A 24,606-nucleotide genomic window follows, 5' to 3' on the forward strand; every position below is an offset into this window, starting at 1 on the left:
GGAGAGCCCATCACCTCCCAAGGAGGAAGCCTGTTCCACTGAGGAACCACTCTAAACTCACAAATACTCTAAATTCTAAATTCACAGGAGCCCATCACCTCCCAAGGAGGAAGCCTGTTCCACTGAGGAACCACTCTAAACTCACAAATTCACTCTAAACTCTAAATTCACAGGATCTTCATTGCTGTCAGATGGCCATCTAGCCTCTGTTGAAAAACCTGTAAGGAAGGAGAGCCCATCACCTCCCAAGGAGGAAGCCTGTTCCACTGAGGAACCACTCTAAACTCACAAATACTCTAAATTCTAAATTCACAGGAGCCCATCACCTCCCAAGGAGGAAGCCTGTTCCACTGAGGAACCACTCTAAACTCACAAATTCACTCTAAACTCTAAATTCACAGGATCTTCATTGCTGTCAGATGGCCATCTAGCCTCTGTTGAAAAACCTGTAAGGAAGGAGAGCCCATCACCTCCCAAGGAGGAAGCCTGTTCCACTGAGGAATCGCTCTAACGGTCGCCCTCTTCTGGACCTGTTCCAGCTTGTCTATATCCTTCTTAAAAAGTGGTGCCCAAAACTGAACACACAACTCCAGGTGAGGTCTTACCACAGCAGAGAAAAGCGAAACCATCACTTCATGTGATCTGGCCACTAGACTTCTGTTGATACAGCCCAAAATTACATTTGCCTTTTTTAGCCACCGCATCACACTGTTGATTCATGTTCAGCGTACGGTCCACCAAGACCCCTAGATCCTTTTCGCACAAACTACTGCTAAGACAAGCCTCCCCCATCTTTTAACCATTCGTAAAAATTCTTGTCGTAAAAGTTTCCCAGGGCAGAAACGTCTTCATTACCTGCTGAATCGTTCACAAGACCAATTCACCACCTGCCCCACCCACAAGAGGTGCCTGAAAAAAAAAATGAACTCATAATGACTTCCCCAACATAAAAGATGGTTGTACTAACTGGGCCCTAATCTTAACCAAATATACAAAGGATCGTATGACAAAAAAGGTTATCGTTGGGAGGCAAACCGCAGCACAATAAGAGGTGGAGGCCAACTGGAGAAAGGGTGCTAAGACAGCGGAAAGGCGGAAATCACAAGAAACGCGAGGCTGCTGCTAAAATACGGCAGTGCTTTGCTAAGTTCTCCCCTCCTGATGGTGCAGTGAACCTTAGCTTGTATCCAGGCAAATGGTGGCGCAGGGCAATGAACAACAGAAATGCGCAAGACACAGAACAGGTTTTATTATGTGCGATGGAGAGAACTTGACACGGGGTTGCCGTTGGCAGTGGCAGATCTGGCACAATGTGCAATACCTCCCTATGTGAGACCTGAAAAAATGTGCATACACACAAAAGCTTAAACTCAGAAGTAAACTTTGACTTAAAGGGGCCACTAGACTCAAACTTTGCTCTGTTGCTTCAGGCCAACGTGGCTACCCACCTGAATCTAGAGAGCCAGTTTGCTGTAGTGGTTAAGTGTGCGGACTCTTATCTGGGAGAACCGGGTTTGATTCCCCACTCCTCCACTTGCACCTGCTGGAATGGCCTTGGGTCAGCCATAGCTCTTGTAGGAGTTGTCCTTGAAAGGGCAGTTTCTGTCAGAGCTCTCTCAGCCCCACCCACCTTACAGGGTGTCTGTTGTGGGGGAAGAAGATAATGGAGATTGTGAGCCGCTCTGAGATTCAGAGTGAATGGCAGGGTATAAATCCAACAGAGAGAGCCAGTTTGGTGTAGTGGTTAAGTGCGCGGACTCTTATCTGGGAGAACCAGGTTTGATTCCCCACTCCTCCAATTGCACCTGCTGGCATGGCCTTGGGTCAGCCGTAGCTCCGGCAGAGGTTGTCCTTGAAAGCGCAGCTGCTGTGAGAGCCCTCTCAGCCCCACCCACCTCACAGGGTATCTGTCGTGGGGGAGGGAGATAAAGGAGATTGTGAGCTGCTCTGAGACTCTAAGTGGAGGGCGGAATATAAATCCAATGTCGTCTTCTTGTCTTCTTCTTCTATACCCATATTTGTATACATTTTATACAGAGGTAGATCATGAGGAGGAGGACAGGAAGGGTTGAAATCAATTCTTGTGGCCCCTTCTTATGCAGCCAGGGAAATGCTGATCATCACTTAGAGGTCACGAAGCAATTTCCCTCCAGCATAGTTTGGCCAGGGATCCTAGAGGGGTGTGGGTTTTTTACCCTTTTTTGGGCATGGAACAAGGGTCATTGGGGAGGGAGAGGTATTTGTGAATCTCCTGCATTGTGCAGGGGGTTGGACTGGATGACCCTGAAGGTACCTTCCAACTCTACAATTATAGAGAGATCCAGCTGTCCTCGGCCAGTTCCCGGTGAAACTCTCTGCCAGAGAGCATCCGGCCCCTGCAGGAGTCATTACCCTTCCACAGGGCCTGGAAGGCAGAGTTGTTCCTCCAGGCCTTTGGCTGAGGACAGCAGCGGGACTGCAAGCGGTCTGGCACTCTCAGGTCTCCCTCCCGCCTCTTCCCTGTCCATTAGACCGAGAGAGAGATCTTGGGGTCGTGGTAGATAACTCACTGAAAATGTCAAGACAGTGTGCGATTGCAATAAAAAAGGCCAACACCATGCTGGGAATTATTAGGAAGGGAATGGAAAACAAATCAGCCAGTATCATAATGCCCCTGTATAAATCGATGGTGCGGTCTCATTTGGAGTACTGTGTGCAGTTCTGGTCGCAGCACCTCAAAAAGGATATTATAGCATTGGAGAAAGTCCAGAAAAGGGCAACTAGAATGATTAAAGGCTGGAACACTCGTGGGCATTTGATGAAATTGCTGAGCAGACAGGTTAAAACGGATAAAAGGAAGTACTTCTTCACCCAAAGGGTGATTAACATGTGGAATTCACTGCCACAGGAGGTGGTGGTGGCCACAAGCATGGCCACCTTCAAGAGGGGTTTAGACAAAAATATGGAGCAGAGGTCCATCAGTGGCTATTAGCCACAGTGTGTGTGTGTGTGTGTATATATATATATAAAAAAATTTTGGCCACTGTGTAACACTGGACTGGATCGGCCATTGGACTGATCCAACATGGCTTCTCTTATGTTCTTATGATACAACTGTGCATTTCATTTATATTATTACATTGTAATATATAATGAAATCATTATACAACTCACGGCCCGGTTGCTAACAGGCCACAGACCTATACCGGTCCATGGCCCAGGGGGTTGGGGACCCCGGCATTAGAAGCGCCAGGGAGTTTCAATTTCAATTCCAATGAGTCACCGCCTTGGGTTTGCGGTTGTGTTGAATTGCCCCGTGGCGAAGAGCGTTAAAGCTGCGGTACTGCAGTCGGAACCCTCTGCTCACGACCTGAGTTCGATGCCAGCAGAAGCTGGGTTCAGGTCGCCGGCTCGAGGTTGACTCAGCCTTCCATCCTTCCGAGGTCGGTCAAAGGAGTACCCAGCTTTCTGGGCGGGGGGAAGTGTAATTCCTGGGGAAGGCAATGGCAAACCACCCCGTCAAAAGGTCTGTCGTGAAAACTTTGTGAAAGCAGCGTCACCCCAGAGTCGGAAACGACTGGTGCTTGCACAGGGGACCTTTCCTTTTCCTTTCCTGAACTGTATTGTGTTTTACTGCTGATTTAACTTAATTGCTGTGTTTTATTCTGATGTAAGCCGCCTTAGCCCTCATTACGGGGAAGGATGGTCTAAAAGTCGGTCAGTCAGTCGATAGATGATGGATGATGACAGACAGAGGACAGACAGACAGGCAGATAGATTTATTTACTTTCCGTTTATATCCTGCCCGTTCCAAACAGACTCAGGGCGGCTAACAATCGTAATAAAACCAACGTCTCAAATATAAAACAATAGGACAGTCCGTTATAATTTAAAACAAAGTAGCGGTGCTATAAGAGTATACAATTTATCTGTTGGTGGTCCTTTCTGGTGGAGTTGCCCAGTAGTATAAAAGTGGCAGCCTTCTCCCCTAGTTGCCATAGACCTGCTTTAAAAGTTCCGTTTTACACGCCCTGCAGAATTGGGAGAGATCCCGCAGGGCTCTTATGGCCTCAGGGAGCGCATTCCACAGCATTGGTGCTGCCACTGAGAAGGCCCTGGCCCGTGTAGAGCCCAGTCTGGCCTCCCTTGGTCCGGGGATGGACAATAGATTTCTAGTTGCCGAACGCAGTGCTCTCTGGGGAACATATGGGGAAAGGCGGTCCCTCAGACAGACAAGTCTTCAGCCATCTAGGGCTTTAAAGGTCAATACCAGGACTTTGAAACTGACTCAGAATGCAATAGGAAGGCAGGCAGGCAGACAGACAGGATAGATAGAGTTGGAAGGGACCTCCAAGGGTCATCTAGTCCAACCCCCAATAGATAGATATTACAAGATAGTAAAAAGCTCGATCCCTGACATTTTGTGGTTGGTTCCCCCTCTTGCAGCAGCCATTTTGTAATTAGCCCCACCTACTACGGCAGCCATTTTGGGGATGTGCCCACTGCCTAAAGTCCAAATTCCAAAGGTGCCGGGAGGCTCAAAAAACTTAGTGGGGCCCCCATCTAGCCTACACCACCGCCCCTTACACACAGAATTCCCACCCAGTACTTCTTTGCCTTCAAGTTCTTTCTCCACCTTATCAACAAACCTCTTTGGCTCAACACCTACCTCCAACTAAGCAAAGCCCATTGGCTGTGGAGGCGAGACATTTTGTTCCCTGGCTGCTTGCTTTCCCCCTTCCCTCTCTTTTCTGGTGCTTCTTACCAGGGGTTGTTTGTAGAAAAATAGGTGGCAGAACTCATTAGCATAACTTATTAGCATATGCTGCCCCCCCCAAGCCAAAAGCAGCCCAATCCAAGAAAGGAGAGCCCCCGCCAGCGAGGCCTGCTTGGGCTGACTAGAGATCCAGCCACCCAAGCAGGCCTTACATGCCTGGGGCTCTCCTGGGCTGCCTCCCCCCAGTAAGAAGGCCAGCAAGCCACACAAAATCACATAAGAAGCGGAGAAAAGACGGTGTGGGCTTCTCCAGGGGTTAATGAGGGCTGCTGGGGGCGTGGCAAAGCCCCTGGTGGCTGGCTGGCTGCCCGCTCTCCTAATCCAGGGATTGTTATGCAGCTGCACCTTCTATTCAGAGGACAAGGAAGGTGGGGAGGAGGGGGGGGAACCCTCAGAAAGGTTCAGGAGCTGCACTCCTGTGAGCTCCTGCTGAATCTGAAGCCTGCTTCTTACACTGTCAGAAGTTAAGCTCCTTGGAGCAGGAAACCAGGGGGGTTTTCTAACGCTTACATTATTATTATAAACCATAATGTCACAGCGCTGTCATTTTTTTTTTTAACAAGCCGTGATCTCAAAGCACTGAACAGATGTGGGGAAATCATGTGAAGGCCGCGAACGATCAACATCCTGTGGAATTTGCTGGAAGGAGGAACCAGGAAGAAGTTGCAAGAGATAGATGAACAGCTATTAACGGTGCTTTTTGATCTTGGCTTCAGATTTTAAGAGTTCTGGCAGCAGCTCTGTAGGATGGCGCAAGGAGGGAGGGTGAAGAAACTCTGCTCCAGTTACAGGTTCCAAGATGCCTACCGAGACCTCACAAAGGGGGGGGGGGGGAAATCTTTCAAATAAAGCGAAGTCCAGAAAGCAACAAAAGACCAAGATGGACTGAAACCTGCTGGGCTCATCAAACGGCTTGAAGTGATCATCTGAACATGAGAACATAAGAGAAGCCATGTAGGATCAGGCCAATGGCCCATCCAGTCCAACACTCTGTGTCACATAAGAACATAAGAGAAGCCATGTTGGATCAGGCCAATGGCCCCTCCAGTCCAACACTCTGTGTCACATAAGAACTAAGAGGAGCCATGTTGGATCAGGCCAATGGCCCCTCCAGTCCAACACTCTGTGTCACAGAAGAACATAAGAGAAGCCATCTTGGATCAGGCCAATGGCCCATCCAGTCCAACACTCTGAGTCACATAAGAACATAAAAAAAAGACATGTTGGATCAGGCCAGTGGCCCCTCCAGTCCAACACTCTGTCACATAAGAGAAGCCATGTTGGATCAGGCCAATGGCCCATCCAGTCCAACACTCTGTGTCACATAAGAGAAGCCCTGTTGGATCAGGCCAATGGCCCCTCCAGTCCAGCACTCTGTGTCACACAGTGGCCAAAATAAACAAGTGCCATCAAGAGGTCTATCAGTGCAGCCAAGCCACTAGAAGCCCTCTCACTGTGCCCCCCCAAGCACCAAGAAGACAGAGCATCACTGCCCCAGAACTAAAAACATAAGAGAAGCCATGTTGGACCAGGCCAATGGCCCATCCAGTACAACGCTCTGTGTCACACAGTGGCCAAAAAACCAGGTGCCATCAGGAGGTCCACCAGTGGGGTCAGGACACTTGAAGCCCTCCCACTGTTGCCCCTCCCAAGCACCAAGAATACAATGCATCGCTGCCCCAGACAGAGAGTTCCATAAGAACATAAGAGAAGCCATGTTGGATCAGGCCAATGGCCCATCCAATCCAAGACTCTGTGTCACATAGTGGCCAAAAAACAAGGTGCCATCAGGAGGTCCACCAGTGGGGTCAGGACACTTGAAGCCCTCCCACTGTTGCCCCCCCCTGCCCAAGTACCAAGAATACAGAGCATCATTTGCCCCAGACAGAGAGTTCCAACCATACACTGTGGCTAATAGCCACTGATGGACCTCTGCTCCATATGCTTATCCAATCCCCTCTTGAAGCTGTCTGCGCTTGCAGCTGCCACGACCTCCTGTGGCAGTGAATTCCACGTGTTAATCACGCTTCGGGTGAAGAAGGACTTCCTTTTATCAGTTCTAAACCCGAATGCTCAACAATTTCATTGAATGTCCATGAGTTCTCGTATTGTGAGAAAGGGAGAAAAGAACTTCTTTCTCTGCCTTCCTTATCCCATGCATAATCTTGACAACCTCTATCTTGTCACCCCTCAGCCCTAGGTAGCATTTTTCCTCAGTTCAATTTCATCAGGGATCCTGGAGGGATTTGATTGTTTGCCACCTTCTGGGCTTGCAGCAGGGGTCACTGGGTGTGTGGGGGACACTTGTGAATTTCCTGCATTGCGTGGGGGGCGGGGGGGGGAATAAATGACCCTGGAGAATCCAACTCTGTGCTGCTATGATTCACAATCCACAGAACCCAATGCTGTGATTCTATGATTAACCCCAGACGGCTTCACTATCACTGGCCCAAACACAAAAGCCATCTCATTCCAACACCAACTAAACTTGGATAGGGCTTCTTGCTGCTTATGGGTGTGGTTCTGTAGAACACCAAGTCTGTCCTCTTAGTCCTCCTAGATTCCCTCTAAAAGTCACCCGCCCCACACCACAAGAAACAGGTTCTGATACAGCCCGGTAAGGTTTTGCAATAAAAACACCTTCACCTTTTTCCACAGTAAGCAAGCGGCCGAGGCTCTGAACGTGAACAGTGACCTTCAGCACATAATAGAGGACACCTCTCGGCAGCAAGTGACATAAGAGAAGCCATGTTGGATCACGCCAATGGCCCATCCAGTCCAACACTCTGAGTCACATAAGAGAAGCCATGTTGGATCAGGCCAGTGGCCCCTCCAGTCCAACACTCTGTGCCACATAAGAACATAAGAGAAGCCATGTTGGATCAGGCCAATGGCCCCTCCAGTCCAACACTCTGAGTCACATAAGAACATAAGAGAAGCCATGTTGGATCAGGCCAGTGGCCCCTCCAGTCCAACACTCTGAGTCACATAAGAACATAAGAGAAGCCATGTTGGATCAGGCCAGTGGCCCCTCCAGTCCAACACTCTGTGCCACATAAGAACATAAGAGAAGCCATGTTGGATCAGGCTAGAGGCCCCTCCAGTCCAACACTCTGTGTCACATAAGAACAGAAGAGAAGCCATGTTGGATCAGGCCAATGGCCCCTCCAGTCCAACACTCTGAGTCACATAAGAACATAAGAGAAGCCATGTTGGATCAGGCCAATGGCCCATCCAGTCCAACACTCTGTGTCACATAAGAACAGAAGAGAAGCCATGTTGGATCAGGCCAGTGGCCCATCCAGTCCAATACTCTGTGTCACATAAGAACATAAGAGAAGCCATGTTGGATCAGGCCAATGGCCCATCCAGTCCAATACTCTGTGTCACATAAGAACATAAGAGAAGCCATGTTGGATCAGGTCAATGGCCCATCCAGTCCAACACTCTGTGTCACATAAGAACAGAAGAGAAGCCATGTTGGATCAGGCCAACGGCCCATCCAGTCCAACACTCTGTGTCACATAAAAACATAAGAGAAGCCATGCTGGACCAAGCCAATGGCCCATCCAGTCCATCCAGTGAGCCGCTCTGAGACTCTTCAGAGTGGAGGCCGGGATATAAATCCAGTATCTTCATCTACCTCACAGGGTGTCTGTTGTGGGGGAGGAAGGGAAAGGAGATTGTGACTGCTAAGCAATTTCATTGAATGCCCACGATCCAACATGGCTTCTCTTACGTTCTTATGTGACACAGAGTGTTGGACTGGATGGGCAATTGGCCTGATCCAAAATGGCTTCTCTTATGTTCTTATGTTCTTATCTTGTAAACAGGCCATCTTAATCCTTCAAATGAGGGGGGGGGGGGGAACCCAACAAAACTCAAACACAATTCTGAGAAAAATTAGTTCCACAAGAATCCAAGCTGCAGACAGACCCAGAAGGACAGCTGTTACGTAAGAACCCGGATCAACAACGATCCAGCGTAACGCACCCCTGTTTAGAAACAGGCTTGGAAGGGGCAGCTTGAGATTTAAAAAAAAAATGGCTTCAAGAAAAGCTGGCTGTCAAAGAAAATAAACTGTGGCGTTTAACATCCGTACCAATGGGGAGGGGGGGGAGGCCATAACAGAAGATTAAGGATGTTGGCTTTCTCTTGGTTTACAGATCAGTTACACCCATCTGTGCTTCCCTTCGTCCTCTGAGAGAGGACGCTCCCGCCGGAAGATTAAGTCAGAATTCAATTCTCTGCAAGTGAGACCGCTGATGCAAAATTTAGCCTGAACTCTCCCACTAAAGAATTGACATTGCGATGCAAGGGAACGTTCAGAAGAGCAAATCTGACTTGGTTTACCAGCCACCTAATGCTTGGTTGCTAACTTCATGATGAGGTTTAGATAGACTAGAGGCTCATACTGCAAAAACACAGGCACATCTGAAGAATTTCCAACAATTACAGTTGGAAAACAAGACAACAACAGCTCAGAACACAGAGGGTTTTGTCTGAGGGAATACGAACATAAGAAAATAAGAGAAGCCCTATTGGATCAGGCCAGTGGCCCCTCCAGTCCAACACTCTGTGTCACATAAGAACATAAGAGAAGCCATGTTGGATCAGGCCAATGGCCCCTCCAGTCCAACACTCTGTGTCACATAAGAACATAAGAGAAGCCATGTTGGATCAGGCCAGTGGCCCATCCAGTCCAACACTCTGTGTCACACAGTAGCCACAAAAAAACCCCAAAAACAAGTGCCATTAGGAGGTCCACAAGTGGGGCTAGAAGTCCTTCCATTGTGCCCCCCAAGCACCCAGAATACAGAACATCACTGCCCCAGATAGAGTTCCAACAATACACTGTGGTTAATAGCCACTGATGGACCACTCCTCCATATGTTTATCCAATCCCCTCTTGAAGCTGGCTATGCTTGATTTGTTTTCAGTTCCCTTCCTAACAATTCCCAGCATGACATGGGTCTTTTTTATTGCAATCGCACACTGTCTTGACATTTTCAGTGAGTTCTCTACCACTATCTTGGTTAGTCTCTGCCAGTTCACACCCCATCAACTTGGATTATAGCTAGGATTTTTGGCCCCAATGTGCATTACTTTGCACTTGATCACACTGAACCTCATCTGCCACGTTGACACCTACTCACCCAGCCTCAACAGATCCCTTTGGAGTGCGTCACAATCCCCTCTGGTTCTGAACAATTTAGTGTCATCTGCAAACTTAAAAGAAGAGCCCTGCTGGATCAGATCAGTGAGGGTCCATGTAGTCCAGCATCCTGTCTCACACAGTGGCCAGCCAGTTCCTCTGGAGGTCAAACCACAGGGCAGAGAGGCTGAAGCCTTCATAAGAATATCGGCTGGATCAGACCAGGAAGGGTTCATCTAGTCCAGTATCCTGTCTCACACAGTGGCCAACCAGTTCCTCTGGAGGGTCAACAACAGGGCAGAGAGGCTGAGGCCTTCATAAGAATATCAGAAGAGCCCTGCTGGATCAGATCAGGAAGGGTTCATCTAGTCCAGCCTCCTGTCTCACACAGTGGCCAACCAGTTCCTCTGGAGGGTCAACAACAGGGCAGAGAGGCTGAGGCCTTCATAAGACCATCAGAAGAGCCCTGCTGGATCAGACCAGTGGTCCATCTAGTCCAGCATCCTGTCTCACACAGCAGCCAACCAGTTCCTCTGGAGGGCCAACAACAGGGCAGAGAGGCTGAGGCCTTCCTAAGAACATCAGATGAGCCCTGCTGGATCAGACCAGTGCAGGTCCATCTAGTCCAGCATCCTGTCTCACACAGTGGCCGACCAGTTCCTCTGGAGGACCAACAACAGGGCAGAGAGGCCGAGGCCTTCGTAAGAACATCAGAAGAGCCCTGCTGGATCAGACCAGTGCAGGTCCATCTAGTCCAGCCTCCTGTCTCACACAGTGACCAACCGGTTCCTCTGGAGGGTCAGGCAGCAATTTTTTCTCCAGGCCAGTTTGGCCAGGGATCCTGGAGGGTGGTGGGGGGTTTTTTTGTTTGTTTGTTTTGGGGGGAGAGGTACTTCTGAATTTCCTGCATTGTGCAAGGGGTTGGACTAGATGACCCTGGAGGTACTTTCCAACCCAATGATTCTATGAGTTGAGAAAATCATATACATTCCAAATTAACTCCATTGGAAAATGCACATATAAACATCGTCTGTGCTGCAATGCTTTTATTTTATTTTATTTTATTTTAATGAACGTGCAGAATTCGCTGCTGCAGGAAGTGGTGGCGGCTACAAGCGCAGACAGCTTCAAGAGGGGATTGGAACAAAATCTGGAGCAGAGGTCCATCAGTGGCTATTAGCCACAAAGTATAGATGGAACTCTCTGTCTAAGGCAGTGATGCTCTATATTCTTGGTGCTTGGGAGGCAAGAGTTGGAGGGCTTTTGGAGTTCTGGCCCCACCGGATGACATCCTGATGACACCTGGTTTTTGGCACAGTGCGGATCCAACTCAGTTTCTCTTATGTTCCTATTTTCTGTAGCAATGATCTCTTCCTGGCTTTGGTTTAGATTCTCTCAAAATCCGCAGCAATTACTACAGCAATGGAAAGATGATGATGATGATGATATTGGATTTATATCCCGCCCTATACGGTGAAAGAGGCCCGTGGCGCAGTGTGTTAAAGCTGCAAGTACTGCAGTCCTAAGCTCTGCTCATGACCTGAGTTCGATCCCCAGTGGAAGCTGGGTTTTCAGGTAGCCGGCTCGAGGTTGACTCAGCCTTCCATCCTTCCGAGGTCGGTCAAATGAGTCCCCAGCTTGCTGGGGGGGGAAAGTGTAGATGACTGGGGAAGGCCATGGCAAACCACCCCGTAAAAAGTCTGCCATGAAAACATTGTGAAAGCAACATCACCCCAGAGTCGGAAACGACTGGTGCTTGAACAGGGGACCTTTCCTTTTCCTTTCCTATACTCTGAATCTCAGAGTCTCAGAGCGATTCACAATCTCCTTTACCTCCCCCCCCCCCCCCCGCCACAACAGACACCCTGTGAGGTGGGTGGGGCTGAGAGAGCTCTCACAGCTGCTGCCCTTTCAAGGACAACTCCTACGAAAGCTATGGCTGACCCAAGGCCATTCCAGCAGCTGCAAGTGGAGGAGTGGGGAATCAAACCCAGTTCTCCCAGATAAGAGTCTGCACACTTAACCACTACACCAGACTGGCTCTCACAAGCTTCACATGTACCATCTTCTCCTATATGGTCTTAATCAAGGAATTAAGATCACAGGCAGAGGCCTTCCTGAATGTCCCATCAAGCAAAGCAGCTCATTTGGAGGCTGCACAAGAGAGGGCCTTTTCAGTAGCAACCCCACGATTCTGGCACAACCTCCCCAGAAGGGAGCACCTGGTCCCATCACTTTCATTCGTAAGGAGGCAGCTGAAGACAGTTTAATTTAGGACTGCATTTTGTTACATTTGCCAGCAGTCTGGAATTGTGATTTTAAATTTTGGGTTTTATATATATATATAAAATGTATTTTTATCAATCTTGTAAGCCACAATAAACACTTCAAATGAATACAATTAAAAATAAAATAAATAAGCATTCTATAGCAAGACCCCTCCCTATGCACAACACTTAAGAGCTAGCGTGATTTAGTGGGTAAAAGCCATCTGCTCCAATCTAGAGGACCAGGTTTGAGGAGGAGGAGGAGGAGGAGGAGATCGAGGAAAAGGACGAGAAGGAGGAGAAAGAGGAGGACAAGGAGGAGGAGGAAGAGGAGGAGGAGGACAAGGAGGTGAAGTAGGATGAGGAGGAGGACAATGAGGAGGACGAGGAGGACGAGGAGAAGGAGGAGGAGAACGAAGAGAAGGAGGAGGAGGAGAAGGAGGACGAGGAGGAGAAGGAGGACGAGGAAAAGGAGGACGAGGAGAAAGAGGAGGAGGAGGAGAAAGAGGAGGAGAAGGAGGACGAGGAGAAGGAGGAGGAGAAGGAGGATGAGGAGAAAGAGGAGGACGAGGAAAAAGAGGAGGAGAAGGAGGACGAGGAGAAAGAGGAGGAGAAGGAGGACGAGGACAAAGAGGAGGAGGACAAGGAAGAGAAGGAGGAGGAGGAGTGTATCCTGGTAGTGCCCAAACCTTGCCACCGTTCATCCAACTTGTAAAATGCAGCAACCCTTTCATTAAGCTCTTCAATAACAGTCCCTTAGGCTGCTTTCCCTGGAACTGCTTCCCCCTACGGTTGCATTTATGGGCTCTAAGCACAACACGTGCCTGTACAGTTCTGGCATTTGGGTTTTGTTCCTGGATTGGCAAGGCCAAAATGTGCATTAAAAATTCTTGACTAGGGTGCACATTTTTGGTCTTGCTGTATTGTTAGCTTCACTGACGAATCTAAGAAACAAAGATTCATCAGGAACCGTCAACCTAACCTTGGGTACTGGGATGCTCAGAAAGAGTTCACTTCAATACCCACTTCTCTGTACCTTAAAAGAAAATAAGAAAAGCCATGATGGATCAGGCCAATGGCCCATCCAGTCCAACACTCTGTGTCACATAAGAACATAAGAGAAGCCATGTTGGATCAGGCCAATGGCCCCTCCAGTCCAACACTCTGGGTCACATAAGAACATAAGAGAAGCCATGTAGGATCAGGCCAATGGCCCATCCAGTCCAACACTCTGTGTCACATAAGAGAAGCCATGTTGGATCAGGCCAACAGCCCATCCAGTCCAACACACTGTGTCACATAAAAACATAAGAGAAGCCATGTTGGATCAGGCCAATGGCCCATCCAGCCCAACACACTGTGTCACATAAGAACATAAGAGAAGCCATGTTGGATTAGGCCAATGGCCCCTCCAGTTCGACAGTCTGTGTGTCACATAAGAACATAAGAGAAGCCTTTTTGGATCAGGCCAATGGCCCATCCAGCCCAACACTCTGTGTCACATAAGAACATAAGAGAAGCCATGTTGGATCAGGCCAATGGCCCCTCCAGTCCAACACTCTGGGTCACATAAGAACATAAGAGAAGCCATGTAGGATCAGGCCAATGGCCCATCCAGTCCAACACTCTGTGTCACATAAGAGAAGCCATGTTGGATCAGGCCAACGGCCCATCCAGTCCAACACACTGTGTCACATAAAAACATAAGAGAAGCCATGTTGGATCAGGCCAATGGCCCATCCAGCCCAACACACTGTGTCACATAAGAACATAAGAGAAGCCATGTTGGATTAGGCCAATGGCCCCTCCAGTTCGACAGTCTGTGTGTCACATAAGAACATAAGAGAAGCCTTTTTGGATCAGGCCAATGGCCCATCCAGCCCAACACTCTGTGTCACATAAGAACATGAGAAGCCTTGTTGGATCAGGCGAATGGCCCATCCAGTCCAACACTCTGTGTCACATAAGAAGCCATGTAGGATCAGACCAATAGCCCATCCAGACCAACACTCTGTGTCACACATTGGCCAAAAAAACCAGGCGCCATCAGGAGGTCCACCAGCAGGAATCAGATCAGCCTTGTTTTTTCATCAGTTTCTTTTAAAACCCAAGTGCTCAGTTTCAGTGACAAACAACAAGTGGGGTGTTGAGGGATTCCACACAGGTATTTCCTTCTGGGGGGCTGTGCTTCAGTGGGCAGATGCTTGACATGTAGGACATTCATGCCCCATCTCTGCTGCATGGCAGTAGTGCATTCAACGCACTGGTTCTGTGCAGTAGTCCTTGTGAGAGCCTGCACCCCAATTTTTGAATGAGAAAGATTCTCTAGTTTGATCTAATCTACTGATTTTGCAGTAGCATGGTGGTACTGGTTCTGCTTGAGGACATGGCACTGCCTGTGGGGGAGAGGCCCCTGTAGCTGCTCTGCAGATTTGGGGGCTCTCCCTCAAACCCTCTGCTCTCCAGAATCAGTTTTTCCCACGGTTATTACAGTGGGAAAACTGACTGATTGCTTTTTCCCCAGCATTGGGAGAAATGGACCTTTTTGGGTGCCCCTCGAATGGGAACCCCTGGTCCAATCTTTTTGAGACTTGGGGGTTACGTAGGGGAGAGGCCCTTGCAGCTGCCCTGCAGATTTGGGGTCTCTAGCTCAAACCCCCTTTCCCCCAGCCGCACTTCATTATAACCTATTTTGCTATTGACTGCAATGGCCCCATAGGGAATAATGGAGAGATAGGGGCACTCTCTTTGAGTGCTCACAGCATTGGACCCCTTGGTCCAATCTTTTTGAAACCTGGGAGTTCTGTAGGAGAGAGTCTCTTGAAGCATCCCTGCAGATTTGGAGCCTCTACCTCAAACCCCCTTTCCCCCAGCCGCACTTCATTATAACCTATTTTGCTATTGACTGCAATGGCCCATAGGGAATAATGGAGAGATAGGGGCACTCTCTTTGAGTGCCCACAGCATTGGACCCCTTGGTCCAATCTTTTCGAAACCTGGGAGTTCTGTAGGAGAGAGTCTCCTGAAGCATCCCTGCAGATTTGGAGCCTCTACCTCAAACCCCCTGCCCCCCAACCGCACTTCATTATACCCTATTTTGCCATTGATTTCAATGGCCCATAGGGTATAATGGGGCCGAATAGCCTCCGAATTTCATCGGCAATTCGCAGCTGCAGTATACGGCTCCCGAATCAGATCAGAGAATCTGATTCGGCTCTATACTGCTAAAATACAGCTGAATCAGCTGTTTTTCGGGGGTGTATTTGTTTCGGCGGAACCGAACGCACACCCCTACTGCCTTATACCGAATGAGAATCCATCCATCAAGGTCAGTACTGTCTATTCCAACTAGCAATGGCTCTCCAGTGTCCCAAGCAGAGGTCCTTCATATCACCTCCTACCTGGTCCTTTGAACAGGAGATGCCGTTGACTGGGGCTCTTCCACCGGGCTGCAGCCCTTCTCCTTGAAAATTAACACCAATTATTCCAGCTCTGATGATTCAGAGCTCCAGAACGTGCATCTAATGAAACAACCTCTGACCTACAAAAGCCTTGGCCTGGCACAAATGGTGCTAAGATGCCCCTGGACTCCTGTTCTGCTCTCCCCTGCGGTGTTATAGCACCACCACTACATCAGGCCAAATAGGGTACTGCAGTTTCCAGTCCTAGAGAAAAAGAGGTCCCTCACGGCCTCGTATGACTGTAGCTTCTGGGTCTGGCTTCTCAGCTGCTCCACTGACCGCTGGGAGCCTTGGGTGCAGCCCTCAGATTCAGCAGAAGCTCAGAGGAGCACAGCTCCTGAACCTTTCTGAGGGTTCCCCCTTCTCCTTCCCACCTACCTTATCCATTGAAGAGTAGGTGCAGATGCATAACAATCCCTGGATTAAGAAAGTGGGCAGCCAACCAACCACCAGGAGCTTTGCCACACCCCCAGCAGCCCTCATTCACCCCTGGAGAAGTCCACGCCACCTTTTCTCCACTTCTTATGTGATTTTGGGCAGCGGATGACTTTCTGGCCTTTTGACTATGGGGGGGGGGGCAGCCAAGGAGAGCCCCAGGCAAGCGAAACCTGCTTGGGCTGGCTAGATCTTTAGCCAGCCCAAGCAGGCCTCGTTTGCCCAGGGCTCTCCTTTCTTGCATTGGGTTGCTTTTGGCTTGGAGGGGGGCGGCATATGCTAATGAGCTCCACCACCTATTTTTTCCCACAAAACAACCCCTGCTTGGGTGTTCAGAGCCACCGGCTTGCTCCCCTGCTTCCAGTCTGAAAAGCACGCCTATCTACCAGACTTCACAAGGTACTTCCTGGGAACTTACTTCCTGAGAATGACAATCTATTATTTTGCAACCATGAAAAAACTTTGATTAAAAAAGGTAAAGGTAGCCCCCGGCGCAAGCGCCAGTCGTTTCTGACTCTGGGGTGACGTTGCTTTCACAACGTTTTCACGGCAGACTTTTGACGGGGTTGGCTTGCCATTGCCTTCCCCAGTCATCTACACTTTCCCCCCAGCGAACTGGGGACTCATTTTACCGACCTCGGAAGGATGGAAGGCTGAGTCAACCTGAGCCAGCTACCTGAACCAGCTTCCGCTGGGATCGAACTCAGGTTGTGAGCAGAGGGCTCCGACTGCAGTACTGCACCTTTGAGAGCCAGTTTGGTTTAGTGGTTAAGTGTGCGGACTCTTATCTGGGAGAACCAGGTTTGATTCCCCACTCCTCCACTTGCAGCTGCTGGAATGGCCTTGGCTCAGCCATAGCTCTGGCAGAGGTTGTCCTTGAAAGGGCAGCTGCTGTGAGAGCCCTCTCAGCTCCACCCAACTCACAGGGTGCCTGTTGTGGGGGGAGAAGATATAGGAGATTGTGAGCCGCTCTGAGTCTCTGATTCAGGGAGAACGGCGGGGAATAAATCTGCCCCCACCTCACAGGGTGTCTGTTGTGGGGGAAGAAGATAGAGGAGATTGTGAGCCGCTCTGAGTCTCTGATTGAGGGAGAAGGGTGGGGAATAAATCTGCCCCCACCTCACATGGTGTCTGTTGTGGGGGGAGAAGATAGAGGAGATTGTGAGCCGCTCTGAGTCTCTGATTCAGGGAGAAGGGCGGGGTATAAATCTGCCCCCACCTCACAGGGTGTCTGTTGTGGGGGGAGAAGATAGAGGCGATTGTGAGCCGCTCTGAGTCTCTGATTGAGGGAGAAGGGTGGGGAATAAATCTGCCCCCACCTAACAGGGTGTCTGTTGTGGTGGGAGAAGATAGAGGAGATTGTCAGCCGCTCTGAGTCTCTGATTCAGGGAGAAGGGCGGGGTATAAATCTGCCCCCACCTCACAGGGTGTCTGTTGTGGGGGGAGAAGATAGAGGAGATTGTGAGCCGCTCTGAGTCTCTGATTCAGGGAGAAGGGCGGGGTATAAATCTGCCCCCACCTCACAGGGTGTCTGTTGTGGGGGGAGAAGATAGAGGAGATTGTGAGCCGCTCTGAGTCTCTGATTCAGGGAGAAGGGCGGGGTATAAATCTGCCCCCACCTCACAGGGTGTCTGTTGTGGGCGGAGAAGAGAAAGGAGATTGTAAACCGCTCTGAGTCTCTGAGTCAAGGAGAAGGGCGAGGTATAAATCTGCCCCCACCTCACAAGGAGTCTATTGTGGGGGGAGAAGATATAGGAGATTGTGAGCCGCTCTGAGTCTCAGATTCAGGGAGAAGGGCGGGGTATAAATCTGCCCCCACCTCACAGGGTGTCTGTTGTGGGGGGAGAAGACAGAGGAGATTGTGAGCCGCTCTGAGTCTCTGATTCAGGGAGAAGGGCGGGGTATAAATCTGCCCCCACCTCACAAGGAGTCTATTGTGGGGGGAGAAGACATAGGAGATTGTAAGCCGCTCTGAGTCTCTGATTCAGGGAGAAGGGCGGGATATAAATCTGCAATTCTTCTTCTTCTTCTTCTTACCAGCTCTATGTTAAAAGATGCTCCTTTCAGCCCAGAGCCTGCTAATCTTCCCCCCTCCCACCAACAACCCCCAAAAAGGGGGAAAGATCAAAGCACTGACCTTCCACTGGTCCTTTGGAAGCAGCTTCACCACCACAATGTCCCCATTCAGAGCTCTGTTGCGAGCAACAACACCGTCAATGAAGATATCCCGGATACCGTCCTAGGGAGAAAGACCAAAACAAAATAAAGAAACAGCTCTTGGCCAGAGGGAAAATGCTTCCGGAACAGATGCGAGCCAGCTTAGCTTGAAAAGGCACTGCAGGGCACGGCCCGGGACAGAAACGACTGTGCCGTGAATGCCCTTTTCAGAGGCTGGCACCTAAGGGAAGAGGGAGCATCCGATCCTGGGGGAGGAGGACTTTGGAAGTGCAAGCAAAAACTTTGGAAAAAAAGAAAAGACATCTAATTCTCCCCTTGAAATGCTGAAAGCCTGGCATTTAGTGACTGACCAAGGAGGGACAGCTAAAGGTCTCTTAAGGATACGTAAGGAAGAAGAACATAAACTATTGCGAGAGGAAGAAGGTGTGTCTGCTTTGCACTGACCCGGTGTGCTTCTTCTGGGTGACGGCTGTGCCAATTGTTTGGCCCCCAACAGAGCATATTTACGTGGATAAAAACCACTGAAAGACCTTCCCATCACACACATATATTAAGAAAATAAGAGAAGCCATGTTGGATCAGGCCGATGGCCCATCCAGTCCAACACCGTGCGTCACATAAGAGAAGCCATGTTGGACCAGGCCAGTGGCCCCTCCAGTCCAACACTCTGTGTCACATAAGAACATAAGAGAAGCCATGTTGAATCAGGCCAATGGCCCCTCCAGTCCAACACTCTGCGTCACATAAGAACATAAGAGAAGCCATGTTGGACCAGGCCAGTGGCCCCTCCAGTCCAACACTCTGTGTCACATAAGAACATAAGAGAAGCCATGTTGGATCAGGCCAATGGCCCCTCCAGTCCAACACTCTGTGTCACATAAGAGAAGCCATGTTGGATCAGGCCAGTGGCCCCTCCAGTCCAACACTCTGTGTCACATAAGAACATAAGAGAAGCCATGTTGGATCAGGCCAATGGCCCCTCCAGTCCAACACTCTGTGTCACATAAGAGAAGCCATGTTGGATCAGGCCAGTGGCCCCTCCAGTCCAACACTCTGTGTCACATAAGAACATAAGAGAAGCCATGTTGGATCCGGTCAATGGCCCATCCAGTCCCACACTCCATGTCACATAAGAACATAAGAGAAGCCATGTTCGATCAGGCCAATGGCCCATCCAGTCCAACACTCTGTGTCACACAGTGGCCAAAAAAAAAAAGGAGTTTCACAAGTGGGGCTAAAAGTCCTTCCACTTTGCCCGCCCCCACCCCCAAGCACCAAGAATACAGAGCCTCACTGCCTCAGACAGTTCCAATAATATGCTGTGGCTAATACCCACTGAGCGACCTCTGCTCCATATTTTTATCCAATCCCCTCTTAAAGCTAGCTATGCTTGTAGCCGCCGCCACCTCCTGTGGCAGTGGATTCCACATGTTAATCACCCTTTGGGTGAAGAAGGACTTCCTTTTATCCATTCTAACCCTACTGCTCAGCAATTTCATTGAATGCCCATGAGTTCTTGTATTGTGAGAAAGGGAGAAAAGTACTTCTTTCTCTACTTTCTCCATCCAGTGCATAATCTTGTAAACCTCTATCATGTCACCCCGCAGTCGATGTTTCTCCAAGCTAAAGAGCTCCAAGCGTTTTAACCTTTCTTCATAGGGAAAGTCTTCCAAACCTTTAATCATTCTAGTTGCCCTTTTCTGCACTTTTTCCAATGCTATAATATCCTTTTTGAGGTGCGGTGACCAGAATTGTACGCAGTATTCCAAATGAGACCGCACCATCGATTTATACAGGGGCATTATGATACTGGCTGATTTGTTATCAATTCCATTCCTAATAATTCCCAGCATGGCGTTGGCCTTTTTTACTGCAATCGCACACTGTCTTGACATTTTCAGTGAGTTATCTACGACAACCCCAAGATCTCTCTCTTGGTCAGTCTCTGCTAGTTCACACCCTATCAACTTGTATTTGTAGCTGGGATTTTTGGCCCCAATGTGCATTACTTTGCACTTGGCCACATTGAACCTCATCTGCCATGTTGATGTCCACTCACCCAGCCTCAACAGATCCCTTTGGAATGCCTCACAATCCTCTCTGGTTCTCACCACCCTGACAATTTAGTGTCATCTGCAAACTTGGCCACTTCACTGCTTACTCCCAACTCCAAATCATTTATGAACAAGTTTAAGAGCAAGGGACCCAGTACTGAGCCCTGCGGCACCCCACTGCTTACCGTCCTCCACTGCAAAGACTGCCCATTTACACTCACTCTCTGTTTCCTATTTATTAGCCAGTTTTTGATCCACAAGAGGACCTGTCCTTTTACTCCATAACTCTCGAGCTTACTAAGGAGCCTTTGATGAGGAACTTTATCAAAAGCTTTCTGAAGCCAAGGTAAACAACATCTATTGGGTCCCCTTTGTCCACATATTTGTTCACCCCCTCAAAGAACTGTAACAGGTTAGTGAGGCAAAATCTCTCTCTCTATTGCTTTCTTCTGTATCACAGCTTGCTTTGCAAGGCTTGCTCAATGGCACATGAGCTACAGAGCAAAACCTCTATTTTCTCCATTGGCTGAGGCTCCTTCCTTGGGGAGGAAGGGGGGCAGAGGCAGCGCTTGCTTTGCCAGGCTCTCTCAATTGCACAGAACTACTGAGCCAAGCCTCTCTTCCTTCTATTGGCTGAGGCTCCTTCCCCTCCTGATACCCTGTGGAACGAAGGAAAGAGCCAGAGCTTCCTTCGTCCAGTTTCCTGAATCCCATGGGAAAAATACAAAGAAAACACCTTTAAGACTAATGACAATGTTTTAAGCATGTTTTATTTTTAAGGTTTTTTTTTAAAAAAAATCTCTAATTGTGTTTGTTTGCGTTCTTTAGAAATTTTATATCTTTACTACCAATCTTAAATAGGAACATATACATGGCTCGGCACCACAAAGCCTCATTTATGTCAGATCAATCCCTCATAATAAATGAGTTTGACACCCCTGTTCTAAATTTTATTGTGCTCTTTCTTTAACCCCTTCCCCCAATACTTGCTTCTGGGCTCCATAGTTCAAACCCCCTGTGAGCATTTTGCTGAACTCTGAGATCTGACAAACTTCGTAGTTTTTTCACTGCCAAAAAAAAAGGGGGAAATAACCAAAACATACAAAGCAAACAGATGAAAATCTTCATGATGCCACCGTGGCCACACAGGAGAAAGTAATTTAAAAAGGATGATGGGCGTAAGGTCTTATTATATGACAATGATAATTCAAGAAGCATCTTAAGGTAGATGCTGAGCTGATATAATTTAAGTACACATCCTGGTGATGTCAAGGGTGTGTGGCATATGCAAATGGGTCATGCTAATGAGTTGTGCTAATGAGCTCCAGCAACTGGAACCAACTGTCGGGAGGCGGTTAGAACTTTGCGGGACCTCGCCCAATTCCACAAGGCTTGCAAGACAGTATTATTCCAGTTAGCTTTTCACTGAAAGACGCCCACCGCCACGATATTAGGTCTAAGAACACCGAATGGCATCCTAAATCATACAGAATTAGCACCAAATTGTTTTAAATTGTTTATTTCAATTGTTTAATTCAGCTGCTTTAATTGTTACTGTATTATGTTTGTGAGCCCCCCCCCCGAGCCTGCTTCGGCTCGGGGGGGGGGCTCACTAAACTAAACCGCTTTTCCTACGCAATGACTCCTGTCTGGAGCAAACTAATTTATGCAGTAGCTCACAGCTTCAAGGCTAGTAGCTCATGAAGTAGAATTTTTGCTCACAAGGCTCCACAGCCTAGAACAGGGATGGCCAGGCTTGTTTAATGTAAGAGGCACATGGAATAAATGTCAGTTGTTCGAGAGCCACTAGACATGAGAGAGGAAAATAGAGGAGGGAGGGAGAGGAGGAAGGAAAGAAGGAAGGAAAATAGAGGAGGGAGGGAGGGGGAGGAAGAAGGAAGGAAGGAAAATAGAGGAGGGAGGGAGGGGGAGGAAGGAAGGAAAGAAGGAAGGAAAACAGAGGAGGGAGGGAGGGGGAGGAAGAAGGAAGGAAGGAAAACAGAGGAGGGAGGGAGGGGGAGGAAGAAGGAAGGAAGGAAAACAGAGGAGGGAGGGAGGGGAGGAAGAAGGAAGGAAGGAAAATAGAGAAGGGAGGGGGAGAAGGAAGGAAGGAAGGAAAATAGAGAAGGGAGGGAGGGGGAGAAGGAAGGAAGGAAAATAGGAGGAGGGAGGGGGAGGAAGAAGGAAGGAAGGAAAATAGAGGAGGAAGAAGGAAGGAAGGAAAATAGAGGAGGGAGGGAGGGGGAGAAGGAAGGAAGGAAAATAGAGGAGGAGGGAGGGGGAGGAAGAAGGAAGGAAGGAAAATAGAGGAGGAGGGGGAGGAAGAAGGAAGGAAAATAGAGGTGGGAGGGAGAGGAGGAAGGAAAATAGAGGAGGGAGGGAGGTGGAGAAGGAAGGAAGGAAAACAGAGAAGGAAGGGAGGGAGGGGGAGGAGGAAGGAAGGAAAATAGAGGAGGGAAGGAAGGAAGAAGACCGCAGATTTAAACCCTGCCCTTTTCTCTGAATTAGAGTCTCAGAGCGGCTCACAATCTCCTTTACCATCCTCCCCCACAACAGACACCCTGTGAGGTAGGTGGGGCTGAGGGAGCTCTGACAGAAGCTGCCCTTTCAAGGACAACCTCAGTGAGAGCTATGGCTGACCCAAGGCCATTCCAGCAGGTGCAAGTGGAGGAGTGGGGAATCAAACCCGGTTCTCCCAGATAAGAGTCCGCGGACTTAACCACTACCAAACTGGCTCGAGGGAGGGAGGGAGGGAGGGAGGAAGGAAGGAAGGAAGGAAGGAAGGAAGGAAGGAAGGAAGGAAGGAAGGAAGGAAGGCAAATAGGTGGGGAGACGGAGGCAAGGAGTGACTTTAATTTTAAATGCACTCTCCAAGCCACCAGCTGGCTTGGCTTGGAGAAGTGATTTAAAAAAAACAAATGCCTTCTCCAAGCCAGGTTGATGGGGGCTTTGAGAGCCACACAATTTGTGTGATAGAGCCACATGTGGCTCCCGAGCCGCAGTTTGGCCAGCTTTGGCCTAGAAGGCACCCTGGTCCTGAGATTCCACTGCGGGAGCAGAAGTCGTTGCCTTCGGCGGCCTCCTGGTGAAGCCGGCAGGGATCAGCGGCTGCCAAGAATCGCAAGCCGCTCATGAGCATGAAATCCAGTGAGAGGTACGAAAAGGACAAGATACATGAGGCCTGGGTGGGAGAAGGCGTGAGAGAGAAAATGGATCTTGGGCCAAAGGGACAGCGGGCCAGGTCCACCACGGAAGGGAGGAGGCAGGCTGGCCAAAGGCTGAAAATGAGAAGGATCAGCAAAATGGGCTTCCATTTCAAAAAAACAAAACTGGAACCTGTCCTCATCCATTTCACAGAGCAACGGGGGGGATCTTTCCAGCAGTTTCTTCTGTTAAATCTCAATTTCAACCGTATCGGAGAGGCTGTGGCCGCAGCCCCCAGGAAACCAAGACCAAAAAAAAAAAAAAAGACAGTTGAGCATCACAGGTTAGCCGAGGAGATGAGCCAGGGAGTCAGTCACAGCTATCTCTAAAGGCACAAGAGGTGAGGATGCTCCCATAAAAGGAACAATAAAGACGACGACAACATTGGATTTATATTCCGCCCTCCACTCAAGAGTCTCAGAGCAGCTCACAATCTCCTTTATCTCCCTCCCCCACGACAGACACCCTGTGAGATGGTGGGGCTGGAGATGGCTCTCACAGCAGCTGCCCTTTCAAGGACAGAGTCTCAGAGCGGCTCACAATCTCCTTTCCCTTCCTCATCCACAACAGACACCCTGTGAGGTGGGTGCGGCTGAGAGGGCTCTCCCAGCAGCTGCCCTTTCAAGGACAACCTCTGCCAGAGCTGTGGCTGACCCAAGGCCATTCCAGCAGGTGCAAGTGGAGGAGTGGGGAATCAAACCCGGTTCTCCCAGATAAGAGTCTGCATACTTCACCACTACACCAAACTGGCTCTCAGGAGACAGACACCCTGTGAGGTGGGTGGGGCTGGAGAGGGCTCTCCCAGCAGCTGCCCTTTCAAGGACAACCTCTGCCAGGGCTATGGCTGACCCAAGGCCATTCCAGCAGGTGCAAGTGGAGGAGTGGGGAATCAAACCCGGTTCTCCCAGATAAGAGTCTGCATACTTCACCACTACACCAAACTGGCTCTCAGGAGACAGACACCCTGTGAGGTGGGTGGGGCTGGAGAGGGCTCTCCCAGCAGCTGCCCTTTCAAGGACAACCTCTGCCAGAGCTATGGCTGACCCAAGGCCATTCCAGCAGGTGCAAGTGGAGGAGTGGAGAATCAAACCCGGTT

General features: G+C 49.4%; 1 protein-coding gene across 1 annotated transcript in view; it reads right to left on the reverse strand.

Annotated features, from left to right (window-relative positions):
* DIS3L2 (DIS3 like 3'-5' exoribonuclease 2) overlaps positions 1 to 24,606 on the reverse strand; it is a 419,389-nt gene that overhangs the window by 305,206 nt on the left and 89,577 nt on the right. Inside the window, 1 exon segment of the mRNA XM_060242825.1 lies at positions 18,212 to 18,313. Coding sequence (XP_060098808.1) covers positions 18,212 to 18,313 — 102 coding nt within the window.

Source organism: Heteronotia binoei, chromosome 6 (genome assembly GCF_032191835.1).
Source record: "Heteronotia binoei isolate CCM8104 ecotype False Entrance Well chromosome 6, APGP_CSIRO_Hbin_v1, whole genome shotgun sequence".
In the NCBI taxonomy this organism is placed as follows: domain Eukaryota; kingdom Metazoa; phylum Chordata; class Lepidosauria; order Squamata; family Gekkonidae; genus Heteronotia; species Heteronotia binoei.